This window comes from Abramis brama (assembly GCF_963993115.1).
Source record: "Abramis brama genome assembly, chromosome: 16".
Classification (NCBI taxonomy): Eukaryota; Metazoa; Chordata; class Actinopteri; order Cypriniformes; family Leuciscidae; genus Abramis; species Abramis brama.
In genome coordinates, this window is record NC_139978.1 from 22,793,550 (window position 1) to 22,811,507 (window position 17,958).

At 37.8% G+C, this 17,958-nt stretch overlaps 3 protein-coding genes across 7 annotated transcripts in view; 1 reads left to right on the forward strand and 2 right to left on the reverse strand.

Moving 5' to 3' along the window:
- Nucleotides 1–152: 152 nt before the first annotated feature.
- On the reverse strand, nucleotides 153–12,205 carry wdr6 (WD repeat domain 6). 3 transcript variants are annotated; one of them, XM_084087464.1, is made up of 7 exons: nucleotides 12,104–12,205; nucleotides 9,056–9,184; nucleotides 2,061–4,701; nucleotides 1,698–1,772; nucleotides 1,481–1,597; nucleotides 1,290–1,384; nucleotides 153–845 (listed from the first exon to the last, which is right to left on the reverse strand). In XM_084087464.1, the coding sequence occupies exons 2-7, from the start codon at nucleotides 9,150–9,152 to the stop codon at nucleotides 286–288; spliced, it is 3,585 nt and encodes a 1,194-aa protein (XP_083943590.1). In that variant the 5' UTR covers nucleotides 9,153–9,184; nucleotides 12,104–12,205; the 3' UTR covers nucleotides 153–285. The 3 variants fall into 3 exon arrangements, with proteins under 3 accessions (XP_083943590.1, XP_083943588.1, XP_083943589.1); XM_084087462.1 differs by lacking the exon at nucleotides 12,104–12,205 and adding an exon at nucleotides 10,092–10,257; XM_084087463.1 differs by lacking the exon at nucleotides 12,104–12,205 and adding an exon at nucleotides 9,992–10,103.
- Nucleotides 10,472–16,119, forward strand: fsbp (fibrinogen silencer binding protein). Its single transcript, XM_084087480.1, has 5 exons — nucleotides 10,472–10,610; nucleotides 11,678–12,391; nucleotides 12,487–12,592; nucleotides 12,708–12,769; nucleotides 13,523–16,119. The coding sequence occupies exons 2-5, from the start codon at nucleotides 12,083–12,085 to the stop codon at nucleotides 14,054–14,056; spliced, it is 1,011 nt and encodes a 336-aa protein (XP_083943606.1). The 5' UTR covers nucleotides 10,472–10,610; nucleotides 11,678–12,082; the 3' UTR covers nucleotides 14,057–16,119.
- celsr3 (cadherin, EGF LAG seven-pass G-type receptor 3) overlaps nucleotides 15,673–17,958 on the reverse strand; it is a 49,920-nt gene continuing 47,634 nt past the window's right edge. For all 3 annotated transcript variants that reach the window (XM_084087460.1, XM_084087461.1, XM_084087459.1), the window contains exon 36: nucleotides 15,673–17,450. In XM_084087460.1, the coding sequence (XP_083943586.1) occupies nucleotides 17,423–17,450 (28 nt within the window). In that variant the 3' untranslated portion in view covers nucleotides 15,673–17,422. The remainder of the gene's footprint in view (nucleotides 17,451–17,958) is intronic.

Genomic DNA, 17,958 nt, shown 5'->3' on the forward strand with positions numbered 1-17,958 from the left:
TCAAAATGTCTGTAGGATGATGAGAAACAAAATCAGTCACCGCGTGTCCAAAATTTAACTGGTTCTGTACAGCTGTATAGACATTCATTGTTAGGCCATATTGAAAATAAAATTGTCTTCTCAAGATACTTTCCCAGGCACAGTAAAAAATATGACATTAAAAAGATCTTTATTTGAAAATCGCAAACTTTACAATTACAATTCTTTGGCATCTTCATTTATAAATCATAAAAAAGAGTGCTGATGTATGTTATATAGTTTAACATATGTTATATATGTTTAGTGTTATGTCCTTGAAACACAATGTGAAAATATCACTTTCTTTCTTTCCTCTTCTTTTGCACTCCTGTTAACAGTTTCATTTGGTTCATCCATCTCTCTTTCCGTTAACTGAAACAATTGTAAGCCCTGGCCACAAATAACCACCCAGGCTCCTCCCTCTTGTCCCACCCCAAACCACGCCCACAATCCAGCAGCATCTGCGGTGTGTGAGAACAGCACCTTCAGTGGGCGGAGGCCATCGCTGTTCACACTCCACAAACACAAGCGTTGGTCTGGTGAGGTGGACACCAATAGGGTGGGGCTTAGTAAACATAGCCCAGTGAGAGGGGAAGAGTGTGCCAGGGGCACTGACCTATGAGAAAGTAGCTGTAGAGACATGCCTCCATTCTCCTGCTCTTTCTGATCAATCTTGATACTCAGTAGAGACAGCTGTCCATCATCTCCACCACTGGCCAATGAGATCATGTTTTCCTCCATTTGCCCCATCTCTCTCTGCGGTGATAAGGCAAGTGTATTGACTCCACTTTGATGGACAGGTATAGAAAAGAAAGGGGCTGATGGGCCTGAAGCAAAGAAAGGGTAAATCATTATTGACAAAAACATATTTTAAAGTTCTATTACCAGACTCGTGCCTCATGGCACCCAACACTGTGGGGTTTTGGGACAGCTTCACAGTTTTTTATGCATAACATTTTGTAATGCTCTTGGGTTTGTAATTGATAAAAATTGGAGCCTAATAGCTGTGGTCACTATGAGATGTTGTTGTATGTAAAACAGTTGCATGGAAAGTCTAATAATAATGTTTTATTATTATGAGTAAATAAAGATAGTTTTTAATATTAGAGTAAATTATACCTTTAACATATATAACAAATGCAAACAAATAACATCATTTTAAGTTCTTCTTAACCACAGCAAAAAACAAAAACAAAGAACACAGATATACAGACATTAAAAATAATCAAAAAACAAAAAAGTGTTTATGTTCTGGTGTATGTATGACTCACCCTGCCAGCTGACACCAGCCTTACTGTTCAAAACTGCTGTTAAATCCCACACAGATATACAACCATCTGTAGTGGCACTGAACAGCAACAAAAGCCTGAGACCGAAAGTGATGGACAAATGCAAATAAGTGTAAGAAATAATGTAAACATGGAATAACAATGTTTTTGATAAATGTACAGCATTTCCTTACTTTCTGCCCTGGGAGTCCTCCAGCTTGTAGGTGGCGACACTGAGCACACACCTCTGATGGTAAAAACACTCCCAAAGCATGTCAACACTCCTATTACTCTCAGTCACACTGAACAGCCTAAAAGAGAAAACACACACCGTCTCAATGCATTAATCACAGAATGTTAAAACATGAAACTAATTTTAATTAATATGTTTTTAATCTCAAACCAAGTTACCTTACTGCACCATCACTACAGCCCAGAGCCAGAACATATTCGGTCCCATTACGCACCACAGACATAGACATGTACCTGCAAAGACGAGAAAGCATTTGCACAGTAAATGGGAGGGAGTACATTGTATTGTCCGCTCTCTGGTGGTCATACATTTTCAAAACAACTACTACCAACCATCAAACAACACTGGACCCCCCCCCCCCCACCAAAATTCATACATGTTTGAAACAACATGAAGGTGAGTAAATGATGACCGAATTTTCATTTTAGAGTGAAATATCCCTTTAAGACAAATAACTTCCCAAACCTAACTCTAGTTCCACACTTGGAAAGTAGAGAGCATTTTGACAAACACATACGTACCTCGTCTCTGGGTCCATTTTGATGGTCTTGTGTCGATTCCGCTTCCGTTCCCACTGCTCATCCAATCGATGGCCAGCTATTTGAGTGACCTGACAGATCGGCTGACCCTGCTGCTCATCCAAACTAATCAAGAGCCGGTAACACTGCAGCTGAGCCCGGCCACCCGCTGAGAACACCAAAGAAGACAAGGAGGTATCTGTCCGGTCACCTCTCCCTCTTTCATTCATTTCTTCTCTTCTGATGGCAGCCAGAGCACGAACATTTGAGATATGGTCTGTTAGAACCGCAAGCACTTTAACAGTTCCACTCTGTGGATTGATGGCAAGTACACCCACTGTGGTATCCTCCCCTCCGGTAACAAAAATCTCCCAAAGTTCTGACAACTCTCTAATCTTTGTGAGACTACCAAGATGACACACACAGCTGATGCCTCGCCCATGTAGCCCCTCTTTCAGGGTGTGTCCATTCACATCGGTTTCTGTGGACGCTAATGAACGTGATGCCATGACAGCTCCGTGTTTGATGAACACAAGGGTACCATGTCCGATTGCATGTGCATGAGGATCCGTGTGGGTGTGTACCGGGCATTTGTAGGCCCAGGATCGATGGCCGCCTCCACAGACAACTGATAATAGCTTCTCTTGTCGGTGAGGGTCCCATATAATGAAGTGGACAGAGTGGAAGCCAACCATTACAAACCGAGCCTCAGCTACGCTTTCACTCTCTTGATCGATCTTCCTCTTCTCAATTGTCTCATTCAGCATCTTTCCTTGTACCTCTGGGGCATCCGAGCCAAGAAACAGAACCTTCTCCAGCCACTCCATGCCTCTGCAGGCCCGCTGAACTCTACGCACCTTCAGGACGTTTTCTTCAACAGTTAGTATTCTTACAGATCCATCTCGACCTGTACTGTAACATAAGTCATGATACTCGCACACGGAAGTCACACCTTGCTTCCCATGGACTCCGTAAAGGGTACTGATGGGAGATATAGGACCGCCAATTTGTGTTTGCCGGTTTTCGGTTTCTTGATCTTGTGAGTCCATTCTTCTTTCTCCTCCATTTCTTGTGTCATTCTTTTCTCTTTCCGCATAGAGCAGTAGTGACCCTCTCCGGTCACCACACAGGTATGACCCTTTTTTTTGTGGCAAGGTAACTGCAGCAGTCAGCCAGCGTTTGGCACAGGGTGGCAGCAGGAATGGAAGAAGAGTTTCCTCTTTCATATGCAGGCCTGATTCATCCTCCATCACCTTTATTGCCCACCGGTACACCAATCCCTCAGAGCCTGAAGCCAGAAGACACCAACTCCAGGACTCTCCAGACAGTCCCTTGACCCAAAGTACAGAGTGAACTTTACCCTGTCCAGCTTTTAGCAAGACTCCCACGCCTGGCTGCCCTATAAGGAACACTTGGACACCTCCGTTCAGATTACCCACTGCACACACCCACACAGTGCAATTTGAATTCTGGACTTGGATGCTTGTGATCTCCATCACACAATATGACTGGAATTCTGCTCCTCCTTGCCAGATGACATCCCAGGTGTCACCCTGACTAAGGCACACCTCTCCTTGATCAGTACAGACCAGAACTGTATTTGATTCGTCCTCACCCACTAATCGGACCACTTTTGGACAACCTTGCCCTTTAAATTCCAGATCCAGCTGAGTCTCTGCCTGAGTTTCCTTACTGTCTTTCTTCTCCTCTGCCACTCTCCACACTCTCACCCCACCATCTGCCCCTCCAGTAGCCATCCATCGCTCTCTACAGCCTATACTTCCCCCGCTGACAGCCAGAGCTTTCACTCCACCAGACCTATGTCCTTTAAACGTATATCCCACTTTCCCCTCACCTCCCCATTCCCAGAGTAGGCACGCTCCATCTTCTCCTGCACTGAATACACGGCTGGGTGTAAGCTTGACACAGAAGACCCGTGCCTGGTGCCCATAAAGAACCCGAAGACATGTTGGTGTTTCCTCTCCACAACCTGCATCTCCACCCAATGTGCCCACGCTCCACAAACGAACGCTGCGGTCATCCGAGGCAGACGCCAGCCACCCAGATTTCAGATGATAGCAAAGACTGAAAATTACTCCACTGTGGCCCAGCAGACGTCTCTCCACCTGGGATTGGCCGCTGGGTTTGGTCCCTGTGGGCCTCCACAGCACAAGCTGGTTGAAAACAGTCCCACCCACCAGCACTAAAGAGTCCCAATTTGGACCAATCATAAGTGCCGAGTAGAGAAGACAGGACTCTACGCAAGAATAGAAGGAGAGAATGTTACCAGATTCTGCTTCTAGGAGCAGCAGGGCATTGTGGGCCAAGGCTATGCCTAACAATGTGTGGGGTTGTGCTTTTAGCCAATGAATGTCCAGCACCCAGTCTTGAAGTTCCAAGAGTGGACCAATCAGCTTCAGGCATTGTCCTGCAGAATTGAAACTGACAAGCCGAACTCCTTTTCCTCCAAAAACAATTATCTCCTCCTCGTCATTGTCCATTACACTGTTGAACTGACTACCTCCAGACTGATGTTTTCTAACAGGTCGTATCCCATGGATACGGTAGTTATGGAGAACATTTAAAGATGCACATTTTTTAGTAGATGCTTGAAGACTGTAAACAGAGAGGATTGGTCCCTCACCTAAAAAACAAAAATGACACAATTGCAGGAAAGAATCAAATTAATAACTTGTTTATCGAGATAAATTCACATTATGAATATTGAGAGACATTTCTGCATTTCTCAAGCACTTTTTTCTTTTAATAAAGGAATGAAATTCAGCAAAGGAAGAAAGCCAAGACTCTCTTTGTCAAAAGATGGAGCCTCTGGCTTAGCCCATTTGACTATTACAGGTGCAGTGGTCACTTTTGGAAACCACCTGTTCATATTTCGCTGAAGTAGGAATCTGTCCATTTTGTCAAAATACTGACTGTTGTTTAGGGCAAGGAAAAAAAATTAGTGCACAGGAGGTAGCTGCACACAGTTACTATCAGAGCTTCTAAAAAACTGAAATACACCTTTTTCCTGAGCAAACGCTGAGTGCCGCCATTATGTATTCTATATTCCGTTTGGATGCTGTCCTGTTCCAGTCTTCATAGGAACCCATTGTTAAAATGGGGTAAAAAGAGCGACTGAATTAAACATTACTAAAAAATTAAAATGAGCACAGGATTAAACTGCGCTGTTGCTGACTGCCACAACAAAAGCAATAAACTAAAGAAATTCCTGGAAAGTACGTGTTTTGAGCACCAGCAGTTCAGAAAAGAATGTCCGTATACGGCGCCATACGCCTTGCATTTTCTGCCAAAAATTGACAAGAGAAAACAAGCATGGCTTGCAGCACTTAAGTTAAAAGCATTGCGACAGTTTAAAGTGATAGTACTATGTTGCCATGTGCTTTTTTAAAACCCATTTTCATAGGTTAAATGTTACATTAACAGCTTGGTAAACACACTAATAAATACGAAATGTAAAGGATAATTCTGCCATGAGTTGGGCGAGACTTCCGCGTTCAGGTGGATAGGCTGAACTTTTTGCATGAAGTCCTGTAATTGTTATTGCAGGTAACACTGCAGAATGAGAATTTATATAAATAAATAAAAAATGGCTATGAACTAGAAAATAACAATTATATAAAGAGACATGAGCATATTAGGTCTACATTTTAAAGAAAAAAAAACATACAAACACAATTGTCAATCTCTTTTGATACTGTAGTTGTTATTATTAAATGTCAATAATAGAATTTACAATAAAATATTGTTTCTATAAAAAAAATTGAGGTTATGAGGTAAAGAAGGTACAGACCAGTTCAGTGCAAATGACAAGCAGAAGAAATATGGAAGGTGCATTGTACAGAGAAATTATCAACTAGTCAGAAATGTGCAAAAAACAAGGTTGAGAATGAGGTTTAATGGCAAGTTACCACGGTAGTGCAAAAGATGAGTATATTAATTAAATATTCATTAATCATTTGCAGAATATGCACATAATTTGAGAATAAATGGTCACACTGGTCCCCTTAGCAGCATGATTTTTTGTTTTGTTTTTGCATAAATTATAGAAAAGCAATATTGGAATATTAGAATGCATTACATGTTATTATATACAGGCTATTCTATAGCCATTACATTCCTCAACAGACATGTCTTGGATTCTGTTTAATCACTGCAAGAACATAGAAACAGAATTATGTGGGAAGTTATCAATACTTTTCACAATTAATCGCAGCAGCCATAAAATTATTTGTGCAGTCCTAGTAAATTGAACATGAAATACCAAATCACATGACAAAAACAGTTCCAGAACCCATTGTTTGATGAAAACTATGCTTAGGGGTAACAGTATACAAGGTGTTTCATATTGTCATATATGTGGCCTACATATCAAACTCTTCTGATCTCTGTCATGCAGGCTGTAATAAATATTGGAGAACAAATGATTATGAATTCTGATAAATCTTCTTCTGATAAATTCCTTGAAAAATCTTCTTCTGAGGAAATGGTATATATTAATGACTATCTGCATGCATTGAATGTAACGGATGGAAATGACCCAGAAATAAGAAATGTTAACGTAACAGACAAGGTTGAGATTTTTATGGACGATCTTATAGTTGAACACCTCCAGAGGGACAACGCGAAGAGAACTCGCAAGACGGAGAAGGAGGAGAGACAGGCACTGGCAAAGATCTTCTACTAAGGCTCAACTCCCTAAAAATGGACTGATTTATCGTGCACTGCACTTAATAAAAAATATCAGACAAGTTGATTGATTAAATAGGAAAATAATACACATTGCAAACAGTTTTTTGGTTGAAAATGAAACAAACTGCTCAAATGAGGATGTGTTGAATTTGCAGGACAAGCTCAAATTACTTAAAGCCTAGTTTGAGCTTGGCCTGGGAACTTAAGGGTAATTGTTAGAGGTGTTATGTTTGTAGATGTATGTGGACTCAATATGTTTAGATTGTTAAGACCACATGTATTTTTAAAGGGAACTGTGAACATCGCTGCGATAGTCAAACTTGCCAAATAAAGCTTTTGTGTATGTGCTGCATAAAATAGGTGTGAAAAGAAAATAGATATTTTGAATATGTGCTTCTGCAAGCTTATGTTAATAAAGGACTAGGATAAGTCCAAAGTTCGACCTTATAAGGGAATTAGCTGTATTAGAATGACAGCCCATAGTTAAAAGGTGGACCAGAACAGAGTTAGTATAAAAAGCCTTGGAGTGTTTTTTTCGGGGCCTAATTTCGGGTGAAGACCATGTGTTCATGTTATTTTTTGCCTTTGGAATTTTTGCCTTTGTATTATTCTGAACCTTTTTAAATAAAACAAAATCATGTTGTGATGATTCGTAAAACTTTTTAAACAAGTCTAAGAGTAATTTTTCCCTATCAATATTTCATGATTTTTGTAATGAAAAATGTATTATTTTGTTAAATGCCCAGTGCATTCGAATTCAAGATTGAACTGGTTAGAGGCACCGCCGAGGACCCTGAATCGACATCCTACATCTTTAATCTAAAGGTAAGGGCAATATTTGTTTACAGCAGATTATGGGTATGTTTGAGAATGATTTATAGGTTACAGCGGGATAAAAATACAACAAGACTTTAACTGTCACCGTCCCGTATACGGGACGCCTAAGTTTACTTCACTATATTACAATTAAATCCTAATTTAATCATGACAAACTATATATTGTTGGAAAGGTCTAAGACTCCTTAATAGATATTTCAGCACTGTTTTTTGTTACAATTTATGCAGGAACAGTAATAGATCAATTTATGACAAGAGCGCACCTCAAAAAATCTACATCATAACAGGCGTTTCTGGCGTTTGTCACAAAAAGTCGACGCACACACTTTTAATAATTGAAACTTTGGTTTTCATGCTAAAAGTTCATAATAAAACATTTAATCTAGTATTTGTCAATAAAAAATAAAAATAAAATAATATTATCCTCTAAAAAGTATAATATACATATTATCCTCTAAAATATAATATTATATTTTTATTGCCTTTTTTATTACATCACATATTTTAGTAGTTATCATAAATTAGGTATCATTTGAAAGCTTACGATCTCAGAATTCATCCTGTGAAAACTGTTTTGAAATTGGACATTGTGTTACCATAGAAACGGTACTCTAAATTATTTTATCAGGCTCCTCCCCTTTTGGGCGTCGTCATGTTTCATAATTTATGATCAAAATATTTTCTAATCTTGACAAAACACATATTGTCAGAAAGGTCTGAGTCTCAAGGTTCCATATTTTGTGACAGAAGTGATATTTGGACAGAAATTTATTAATTTGTTATGGTAGAATGCATACAGTTAAATTCAATGGAATTCAATGACACCCGGTGGCTATTTTTGGTAATACGCCTAAACAAAATCTCATGGGAACTTCAATTTTTGTGATATCAACTTCAAATTTGGAACACAACTTGGTTAGATATATGGCTTTGATTTTATAGTAATTTTTTTGTAAAACATATTTTGTAAAATATATATTTTATATAAAAGAAAAATATTAAATAAATTATTTTTGATTTTATGTAAATTTAAACTTCCATAACTTTTTCATACTTTAATTTTTTGAAGTGCTTTCACCTCAGTAATAATCTGCATTTTTTCCCTTTAAAACAAGACCAAACTTGGGTCTATACTCCAAAGCATTCTTGAATTACAACCATTTAAGCTTGAATAGTGCATTTTAATGTCCATTCTCAAAAAGGGGGGTGGCAGCTAAGGGGTTAAAGACCTTCTAGTCTCTAACTACTTAGGATATTATAGTTTTTAATGTTAACCAAATGGATTAAATAAATGTAAACTAGATCAAACAAGAACATTTGGAGAAACTTATGGTTGCAGAGAGAAACCACCTCAAAATGACCCATGAGTCATATCATGCATAATTTTATGCATTTGGATTTTTAGTTTGATGATTTGCTACCTGTTCATTAAAAGAATGAATGTCAGTCACCTGTCAACAAGAAATCCTCCCCCAGGAATTCCAGCGCAGTCACTGGAGCAACAAGCACAGCAATCTCCATCACAGCAGACCCCACAGGAGATGCCATCTCACTCGGTCCACCCCACAGGTTGAAGACTTCTGGAGCACGACAAAAATATTACAGCATTTTTCATTACTGTATGACTTCCTGAAGTTTTTCACATGGCAGAAGTCACTGACAAATAAATAAATAAATGAGAATAAATACATAATGCTCGCAATGGCCTTTACAATACTATCAGATCAAATCAGTGTAGTTATATCAGTCCAGGGCTACATTCTCACTCTGATCAAGTGTTCATCTGGGTCAGGGTTTTGTGAGGTCATAAAAAGCTAATGAAAAAAAAGAAAAGAAAATGAAATAATCAATTATTCCATATATATATAAATCATATACAAACATTTTATTTTGTGATTTTAAGTAGTGAGTGGGTGAGATTTATATTATTTTTCTAAATTATAATAAAACCCTGACTAAAAAAATATTTTTTGTTAATTATAAAATTATTCTTTTTTTATGCTTACCTTCATGTCGTTTGTCTAATAACTGAACCGTGAACATACTTCAGGTAAACATTTTAGGTCAGAGGGGTTCAGCTGACAAAAGTGTAGGATTATTAAGGTGATGTCAAGTAAACAAACACCATTAACTGAGTAAGTGAACAGAACTAATCTTACCCTGTTAGTTGCTGTGTTTTGGAACATGACAGTTGGTTCTAACTGGACAGAGATTCATCAAAATGGTCCAGTCTTGTCATTAGCTGGTCTAACATTATCATTAACTGGTTTAAATGGGAAGTTTAATTTGTTAAATGAACAGCTAACGTACACATTCCAAAAGATAACTACTAAAGTAGGTTTTGTACCTGTTTGCTACCTTTTTATTGAAAGTATGACTTCAGTCACCTTTTAACAGGACACGGTACCATTGTATTTTCCAGCAGGGATAATCTCCATGTTTTTATCATCGTATAACAACACCTCTATCGAGCTCCGTTTCACTTACTGTAGAGATCGTGCCTCTATTTTGAGAGGAGGTGAAATGGAAAACTTGTGTATTTTCCTTTCATACTAGATCCAGTAGCCATACACAGCACAGTCGCATCTCTGTTCCAACATGTTTCGTTCTGCAATCTGCATGCATGTGTTTCTCGCTTCCTCGTTGACATCGCGCAGCGTCCAATCGCGCTGTTCAATACTGCACAGACTGCACCACACTGGCGGTCAATTGGATGAAACGAGTCCTGCGCTTTCTACTGTTAAAACGCGTAGATTTGTATATTTTGCCTGATGCACAAACCATATGTGTTGAAAAGATCTCATGAGAATGGTATACAAATCATATGAAATGCACAAATGGGTGAACTGCCTTTTTTTTTTTTTTTTTTTTTTTTTACGCCCGGAGCGTCTTTTTGCGCATGTGTCTCCAGTCTGTTGTTTAAATTTCTTACGGACCGCTTAAACCCAGGGGGTGGGGACAAAGTGTAATATATTCGGGATAAAATCGTCAGACTGATGATTGCATGTAAGTAGGGTCAATATAAATAATATAATATCAGTTTGTCATTAGCGGTTGTGTAATGCACGAGAGCTTCATTAAGAACAGTGAGCTCTAGCTGTTAGTCTTACATCGCAGCTCGGGTTTACTTCTGTAGTGCGATGCTCGGGTTTAGCGCTGTGGCTAACCACACAGTGGATTCGTAATTATAATAATTCAAATAAAATGCAGCCTGCTCCAACCGCACCTGTAGTAATAGACAAGTCATGGATTTAAAAGCTTGTTTTTGCTTTGTTCGTTCTCTTGCGTGTATTAATAGCGATGCGATTCCTATACGAATTATTCTTTTGAGTCTGATCGATGCAATGAATCGGTTCAGTCCGGTTTTGTGAACTGGTTCACAAAACCGGACTGAATCGTAATGAGTCAAGACACGAGCCGAGAATGAAAGCATAGGATTTGAGCTATATTACTTCAATAACTAGAATTGCTATAAATAAAACTGGATGGATGTGTATAGTTACTGTACTTATCCTATTATCAACACATACGAAACCGAGTTGGTTTTAATAAATTTAATTTTTCAAATGAAAAAAGGTGCAAAAACTTTATTTTCAACCAAGATATGTAAACAAATATTACCGTACATTGTAAATACACATTACATTTAGTTTATAAATTACTTTTTTTTTATTAATTTAATTTTATGAGCTGAATAATAGTTGTAAAAACTTGGACAAATAAAATTACAATGAAGATTAACGATGAATATTAATGAATATTAACAAAACGTAATCGAAAAAAGAAAGAAATATACAACCAAATTATAAACGGCATTATATTCCTACATTTTAACGACGACGTCACGACGTTGAAGAACTGCTGAACGTTTTTTTTTTAATGAACCGGTTCTTTGAAACGAACAGTTCAAAAGAACCGATTCTCAGAAATTAATATATGGAGCACATGGGTTCCCCCCCCCCCAAAGATCAAATGTTTCATTAATTCTTGCAAGAGGTGGAGCAAATATTAAAATCTGGTCTAGTTTATAAAAACTAGTCCCTTCATTTTGCTTTCTGTCTGCTGAATTACAGACTTCACATGTGTGCCTGGTGACCCCTTGCGCATCAGGTGGACCCCAGATGCATTTCCGTTGAGCACCGATGATCAAGCGACCTCACACATTCATATTTACCTGTGGCATCCAGAGTTTAACATATCACTGCACCTGAAACTCTGGAAGCACACTGCACATAACGGGACCAAACCGACCTCACCTTCCTGTAATGCTGGAGTGTAAAACTCAAAAACTGACACTGTGATACTGCAAATGTTGCCATGTAAAACTATAGGCCTACATGTAACACTTACAGTTTTTAAACTAGACTGTTCTGTTGAATATAAAAACAAATAGTGATTTTATAGATTTTCTATAAATGAAGTAACACATAGTACCTCAACGTATAAGCCTTTGTACCCAGTAACACACAAATACACTCATGCTGACCACCATGACGTACCGCATGCCAAACTTCACTCTGGAGCAAAAGCTTTTCCTGCTTCGGAGAATCCATGCGGTGGTGGACACAGTCCAGGACTTTCGGAAAGACACCAACACTACTGTGCACCGGAACGCTGTATGGGCAGAGCTGGCTCAGGCCTTCAATTCGGCATTCCCTAGTCGACCCCCCAGCAGCATCGGGTCTCTGAAGACGCTGTGGAAACGACTGAAGGTGGAATGTCGTGTAGCGCTGCAGAAGAGACAGGAACAGCAGGCAGCTGGGCTTCCTGTGTCTGCCCTCACTCAGGTAAATTGAAGTATTTCTTACGCTTCTGTAATTCAGTTATATGCTTTGGAACTCTAGTAGCAGATGTTCAGTGTGGTTGTGTGTGCTTCTGTCAGGTGCAGAGAGAAGTTATTGCCCTGGTGCCAAACCTGATCTCCTGTCTGGAGGAGGTAGATGGAGATGGCAGCTATGCCTCAGTTAGGGGCGGCTCACCTGGAGCAGGTAATTAATAGTCATGTCATCTCTACTACAGGATGAAATACTACCCCTCTGCCCAGCTGTCAACTCTGTAATTATACATGGAAGGAGATTAATTGAGTCACTCTCTCTCTTGCAGTGATGGGGCTTTCAGGCTCTAATGGGAGTGAGCATGAAGATGCTGACCACAGTCAAAATGATGTAAGACTGAAATCGGCCTTGAAATGATTGCTAAAATGCCTCTTAAGCTAAATGTGTTTTGTAAATGTTTTATATTGCAGATTTTATGACAAAAAATATGATTGACTATCTTATGATGTACAAGGCAAGAAAAAATGTACAAGTGTTATTACCAGGTCGACATTTTACATGCATTTTGCAACACAGGTGAAAATGAATATAAATTTATAATTATATATATATATATATTTTTGAGAAATAAACGTATCACGGTTTTCAACATTAATAATAATAATAAATGTTTCTTGAGCACCAAATCAGCATATTAGAATAATTTCTGAAGGATCATGTGACACAGAAGACTGGAGTAATGATGCTGAAAATTCAGATTTGCCATCACAGAAATAAATTACATTTTAAAATATTAAAATAGAAAAGAGTTATTTTAAATGGTAATAATATTTCACAAAATATATGATTATTTATTTACTGTATTTTTGATCAAATGCTGCCTTGGTCAATATCATTATATATTATATAAATGTATAATTATTTAAATATTATATAAATGTAGAATAAATGTATAATTGTTCAAAGGAAAAAAATATATAAGGGTAGTTATATAATATTCTGTATTCCATACACTATTATTTTCACCAGTGTTGCAATCACTGCACATTTCCTGTTTACTGCATGTACTGCATGCCTTTTTGACTCTTATTGCACAAATGTACAGCAATTATGTTGCTGTTCAACTTCTTTTTTTTTTTACAGGAAGTAGACAGCAAGGAGAACTTAGCCATTGAACTTGGTTTGGCTTCACCTACTCACCCACTTTTCAACTCTGGGATTCCTCCTGGCACTGTGTCCTCTCCTCTCTGCTCACATTCAGTCTCTTCCAGGTCCAGTCGTCCTTCCCTCATCTACCCAACCCTTGCAGGAAGCACCTCAGGGCTGGGATCAGGGACTAGGGGTGCAAACTTTGATATGATACACAGAGAGCCTGCGGTGCCACGTGCTCCTGCCAGAGGATCAGTTGAGAATTCATTACCGCCGATGGACTCTTATACCTCAGACTCAAAATGGGAGGCACGTCGTCAGGAACTGTTTGAGCTGGAGCATCAGCAGACGATGAGTCTGTTGCTGCTGCAGCAGTGTGTGTGGGAGGAGAAGAGGAAAGCAGTGAGACAGAAGGAGAAGGCGGCACGGGCCAAGAAGAGATATTATCAAGCCAAACTACGGAAGATAGGCGCGGATTATCTGCCCTCCAGTAGCGACAGCGAGGAAAACGAACATCCACAGACATGAACACAGATGTTTATGACATCTTAGTTATTTTTACTTTCATTTGGAAAGTCTTTTTTTATTATTATTATTCTATCAATGTTGTTTATTTACAAAACAATATATTTTTTAAACTTAATTGGTGTTTAGGAATGTACCATGTGTATCATGGGGGAATTCACTCAAACGGGCTTCGTTCCAGTAACGTTAGCAGATAGAAATCTCATCTCCTTTTATCCTCTCTCTCATTAACACTGGTGCTGCATTCCGTTTCGCAAAATATATTTTGTGTTCCGCAGAACTTCTTTTGTGTTCTGTAAGATTTGGAGCAAAATAAGGGTGAATATGACGCCAGAATTTTCCTTTTTGAGCTAATTATCCATTTAAAAGCACTTTAACGGCCTGACACTCAGATGTTTATCACGAACTGTGTGTCTCACTGAGTGTCATGTTTGAGTGATATAATACAAACGAAAGTGTTGTGGAAGTTCAGACTTTCTGAGTTGAATGGAACGCAGCAGGGGTCGTTCACACAGAACGCGTCTTAGTGTTTAAAAATGCAAGACGCAGAGTACTATGACAAGAAAATGCAAGGTCTAGAGACGCGTTATTTAAAAGTTAAACTTGTATCTTGAGTGCCTTGTTTTTAGAACGCCATGTCATGCACGAGACAGCTAAATATTCGAGACACGAGAGCAACGGTCCGTCCAAACACGTCCGTCAAAAAATACATTGTGTGTGAACGGCCCCAAACCCTCACATAGTCTGGAATTGATTAGTGATATTCAATCCTGCTTGATGGGAAGAGGAAATTCATTGAAATGAGATTTCTAATGTTACTGTATAGGATTTTAATTTGATGATTTTATCATGATCAAACCAAGGATGGATTAAGGTCCTGCAAGGCCCCCTTTTGATGCAATTGTGATTCATAATGTCTAAATAGCAGGAAATTATTCTGCAATTATGAGGAAAAAAGTCAATTTATAAGAGTGCAATTGCGAGAAAGAGGCTATTGCCAGACCAGAATCCTTCCTTGGGTCTAAACGTTTTAGGACAGTGTTTCAGGACCAATCATTTGATTCAGTTTACTGTAGCTCATTTATACTATGCAGGTTTTTTTCAGGTAAACAAGTGCTTCTGGTAAATGGACTTCCTACTCATGGACTGGTTGAATTTAGTGTTGTTCATGTCTTAGTATACAGTATTTGGCAGATCTCTCTGTCCTTTTCAAGTTATGAAAAAGCATAATTAAAGGTATAGTTCACCCCCTTTCATGATGTTCCAAACCCATATGCTCTACGCTGCATGGAATAAAGTCATGCCGGTTTGGAACAACATGAGGGTGAGTAAATTATGACGCTTTCATTTTTGGATGAACTGTCCCTTTAAAGAATGTTACAATAGTAGCCTGGAAATGGAGTGTGTTAATCAGTGAAACAAAATGTTAGACTGAATTAAACTAGTGAGAACTAGTGTAAAAACAGATTTTTTTTTATCGAATTTGAAATTTACATGTAGATGTAATTTCATTTGATTCAATTGAAATTCTATGTATAATGTGATGAACAAGTTAAACTTTTTTTTACTAAAGAAGTGTTTGTCTTGAATATTCAAAAAAACGACAACATACAGAAGCATGGTAGCGATAACTCTTTTATTGACGCCCAACGGGTCTCGTTTTCAACTCCCATTGGTAGCAGATTTTTTTCTGATAACCCCCCAATGAGTAAAAGCGATACAACATGTCCTATAATAAACATGTTGAGCCATTATACATTCCCCTTTTCTCTCTTCCACCCAATCATTGTCTTTCACCACTCTCTCTCCCTCTCTCTGATGGACAGAGGACATTTCTTTTCCCAGAATGCATTGTGAACAGAAGAGGAGGGGGACAAATCAGACAGAACATATACAAAAATTTCACACATAAAACATTTGAAACAGATGAAATCTCGCTCTTATAAAAAACAAAACTCCCACACGCACTTCTTTAGAAACACTCCGGCAATGATTATGGTAGAGAAATTAATTTCAATAAATATTAATAAATAAAATAAATTAATTTAATGTCTGTACAAGATAAAGTTATGCAGTCATAAATAAAATATAAAATCATGATTAGAAAAAGTACTAGAGCACTTTATGACGGGTAAGAGGTATAAAAGGGGTGACAGGGCACTCTTTTTGGCAAAACTCATGGTAATACTATGACTAAAGAAATAAAGTCATATGATGAAGCATGATTTCCCTTTTAAACAGGAGCCTGATATTACCTTAATTACTGTATTTAACTCATATCACAATGTTCCTTTCTCTGAAGTATATTCAATACTTAACAGAGACAGATATTTAGGTATCTTAGTTAGAAACCATACAGTAGATGGATTAAATAGTTTCTCCTAAATAGCTGATTTGGGATCTTCGAGTAACTTTTCCCTTAGCACTAGCAGTATTTGAATTATGATAAGTCTGGATATGAAAGAGGTTTTAAATAAGTCTTGAATATGCTTGCAGGCTAATAACACAACTAAATAAAGGTCTCTTCACACAGCTGCAACAAACTTCAACAAATGCTTCAATATTATTTCAGAGCAGTTTGGCCAAAAATACTTCAGAAATTGGTCAGGCATCTCATACAAGCATGAGTTTGTTGGAGTTTGTTAAAGAAATGTGTTTAGAGCAACCTAAAATCTTCCAATCAAGTCACCCTTCTGAAAACAATCTCTTGATTGACAATCATTATGGTCCAATTATATCTTCTGATTCATAATTCTTTATGATTACAATCACTGTCTCTGGAGTTTCCCACCAATCCCATGTTTGGGCCAATAACTTCCACATTTACATGGACCAATCCTTTCCTTCGTAGACTCTCTCCCGGTCTATCAGTGGGCGTGGCTTGTTGCATAAACACATGTTGGAATATAAAGATTGGAGTGGGAATGTTTGGGACTGATTTGGCTCGGAATGGGTTTGAAAATGTTTTTTCGATCCTACCCACTTAAACACATATCCACACAATCTTCAAAAACATCACTAGAGATTTTCTTCTTTGTTCTTTGATGAAAAAGATACAAAAGTATAAAAATGTTCTGTACAGTTTTTTTCTCTCTCTCTCCTTCTCTCTGACCAATCCTCTCAGCTGTTGGTCTGAAATCTGAGGTTTGCAGTTTGGACAAATGAAAATCATGGAAATCATCACCTCTGGTTTGATTTCCTATCTGTTCTCGGGAGGGTGATATCTCAAGCCCTTGATGAACAACTTCTCTCTCATGCCCTGAACTCTTTCCAGGGTGAAGTGGGAGTCCTGATTGCTCCGGTTGGCTATGTCCTGTGATTCTCTTGAGCCCATCTGCATAAGTGCATTATGGGGCTGTGAAGGAATCATCAAGATTGTCCGTCACTTCTGTTAACTCTACAAAGAGACAAAAGTAAAAGATGTCAACGTCATGTACATACTTTTTTAGGGGGCACCAGAGGCAGTCCTAGCTCACTTAGTGTCCCTAGGTGAGATACCGTGTATGTATATATATATATATATATATATATATATATATATATATATATATATATATATATTTTTTTTTTTTTTTTTTCATTATATATACACACACATTATAATTTCATATATACATTTATAATATTTTAACTGTTTTAATATTTTATTTTATAGCATTTTTCATGCTGATCACTTGTAAATAACTACCTTAAAAATAACTCACTTAAAAATGATTATTAGCTTATTATTAATTTATGTTCTTTAAATACAAATAAATATCTAAATTAGATTAATTATTAAATAATTAAATTATATATATATATATATATATATATATATATATATATGTGAAGAGTTCAGATGCAAAAGCCTCTAAGTGCCATCTGAAATTTTCTTCTAGAATGATCATTTTTATCAAGCTCGT

Bases quoted from the DNA above. Each gene is read 5' to 3' on its own strand.
- fsbp (XM_084087480.1), top strand. From the start codon at position 12,083: ATGCTGACCACCATGACGTACCGCATGCCAAACTTCACTCTGGAGCAA. The intron at 12,593-12,707 runs GTAATTAATAGT...TCTCTCTTGCAG, and splicing joins GGGCGGCTCACCTGGAGCAG to TGATGGGGCTTTCAGGCTCT. The intron at 12,770-13,522 runs GTAAGACTGAAA...TTTTTTTTACAG, and splicing joins CTGACCACAGTCAAAATGAT to GAAGTAGACAGCAAGGAGAA.
- wdr6 (XM_084087464.1), bottom strand. From the start codon at position 9,152: ATGGCATCTCCTGTGGGGTCTGCTGTGATGGAGATTGCTGTGCTTGTT. The intron at 1,598-1,697 runs GTAACTTGGTTT...TTTCTCTTTTAG, and splicing joins TGTAGTGATGGTGCAGTAAG to GCTGTTCAGTGTGACTGAGA. The intron at 846-1,289 runs GTGAGTCATACA...TCTTTGCTTCAG, and splicing joins GGCTGGTGTCAGCTGGCAGG to GCCCATCAGCCCCTTTCTTT.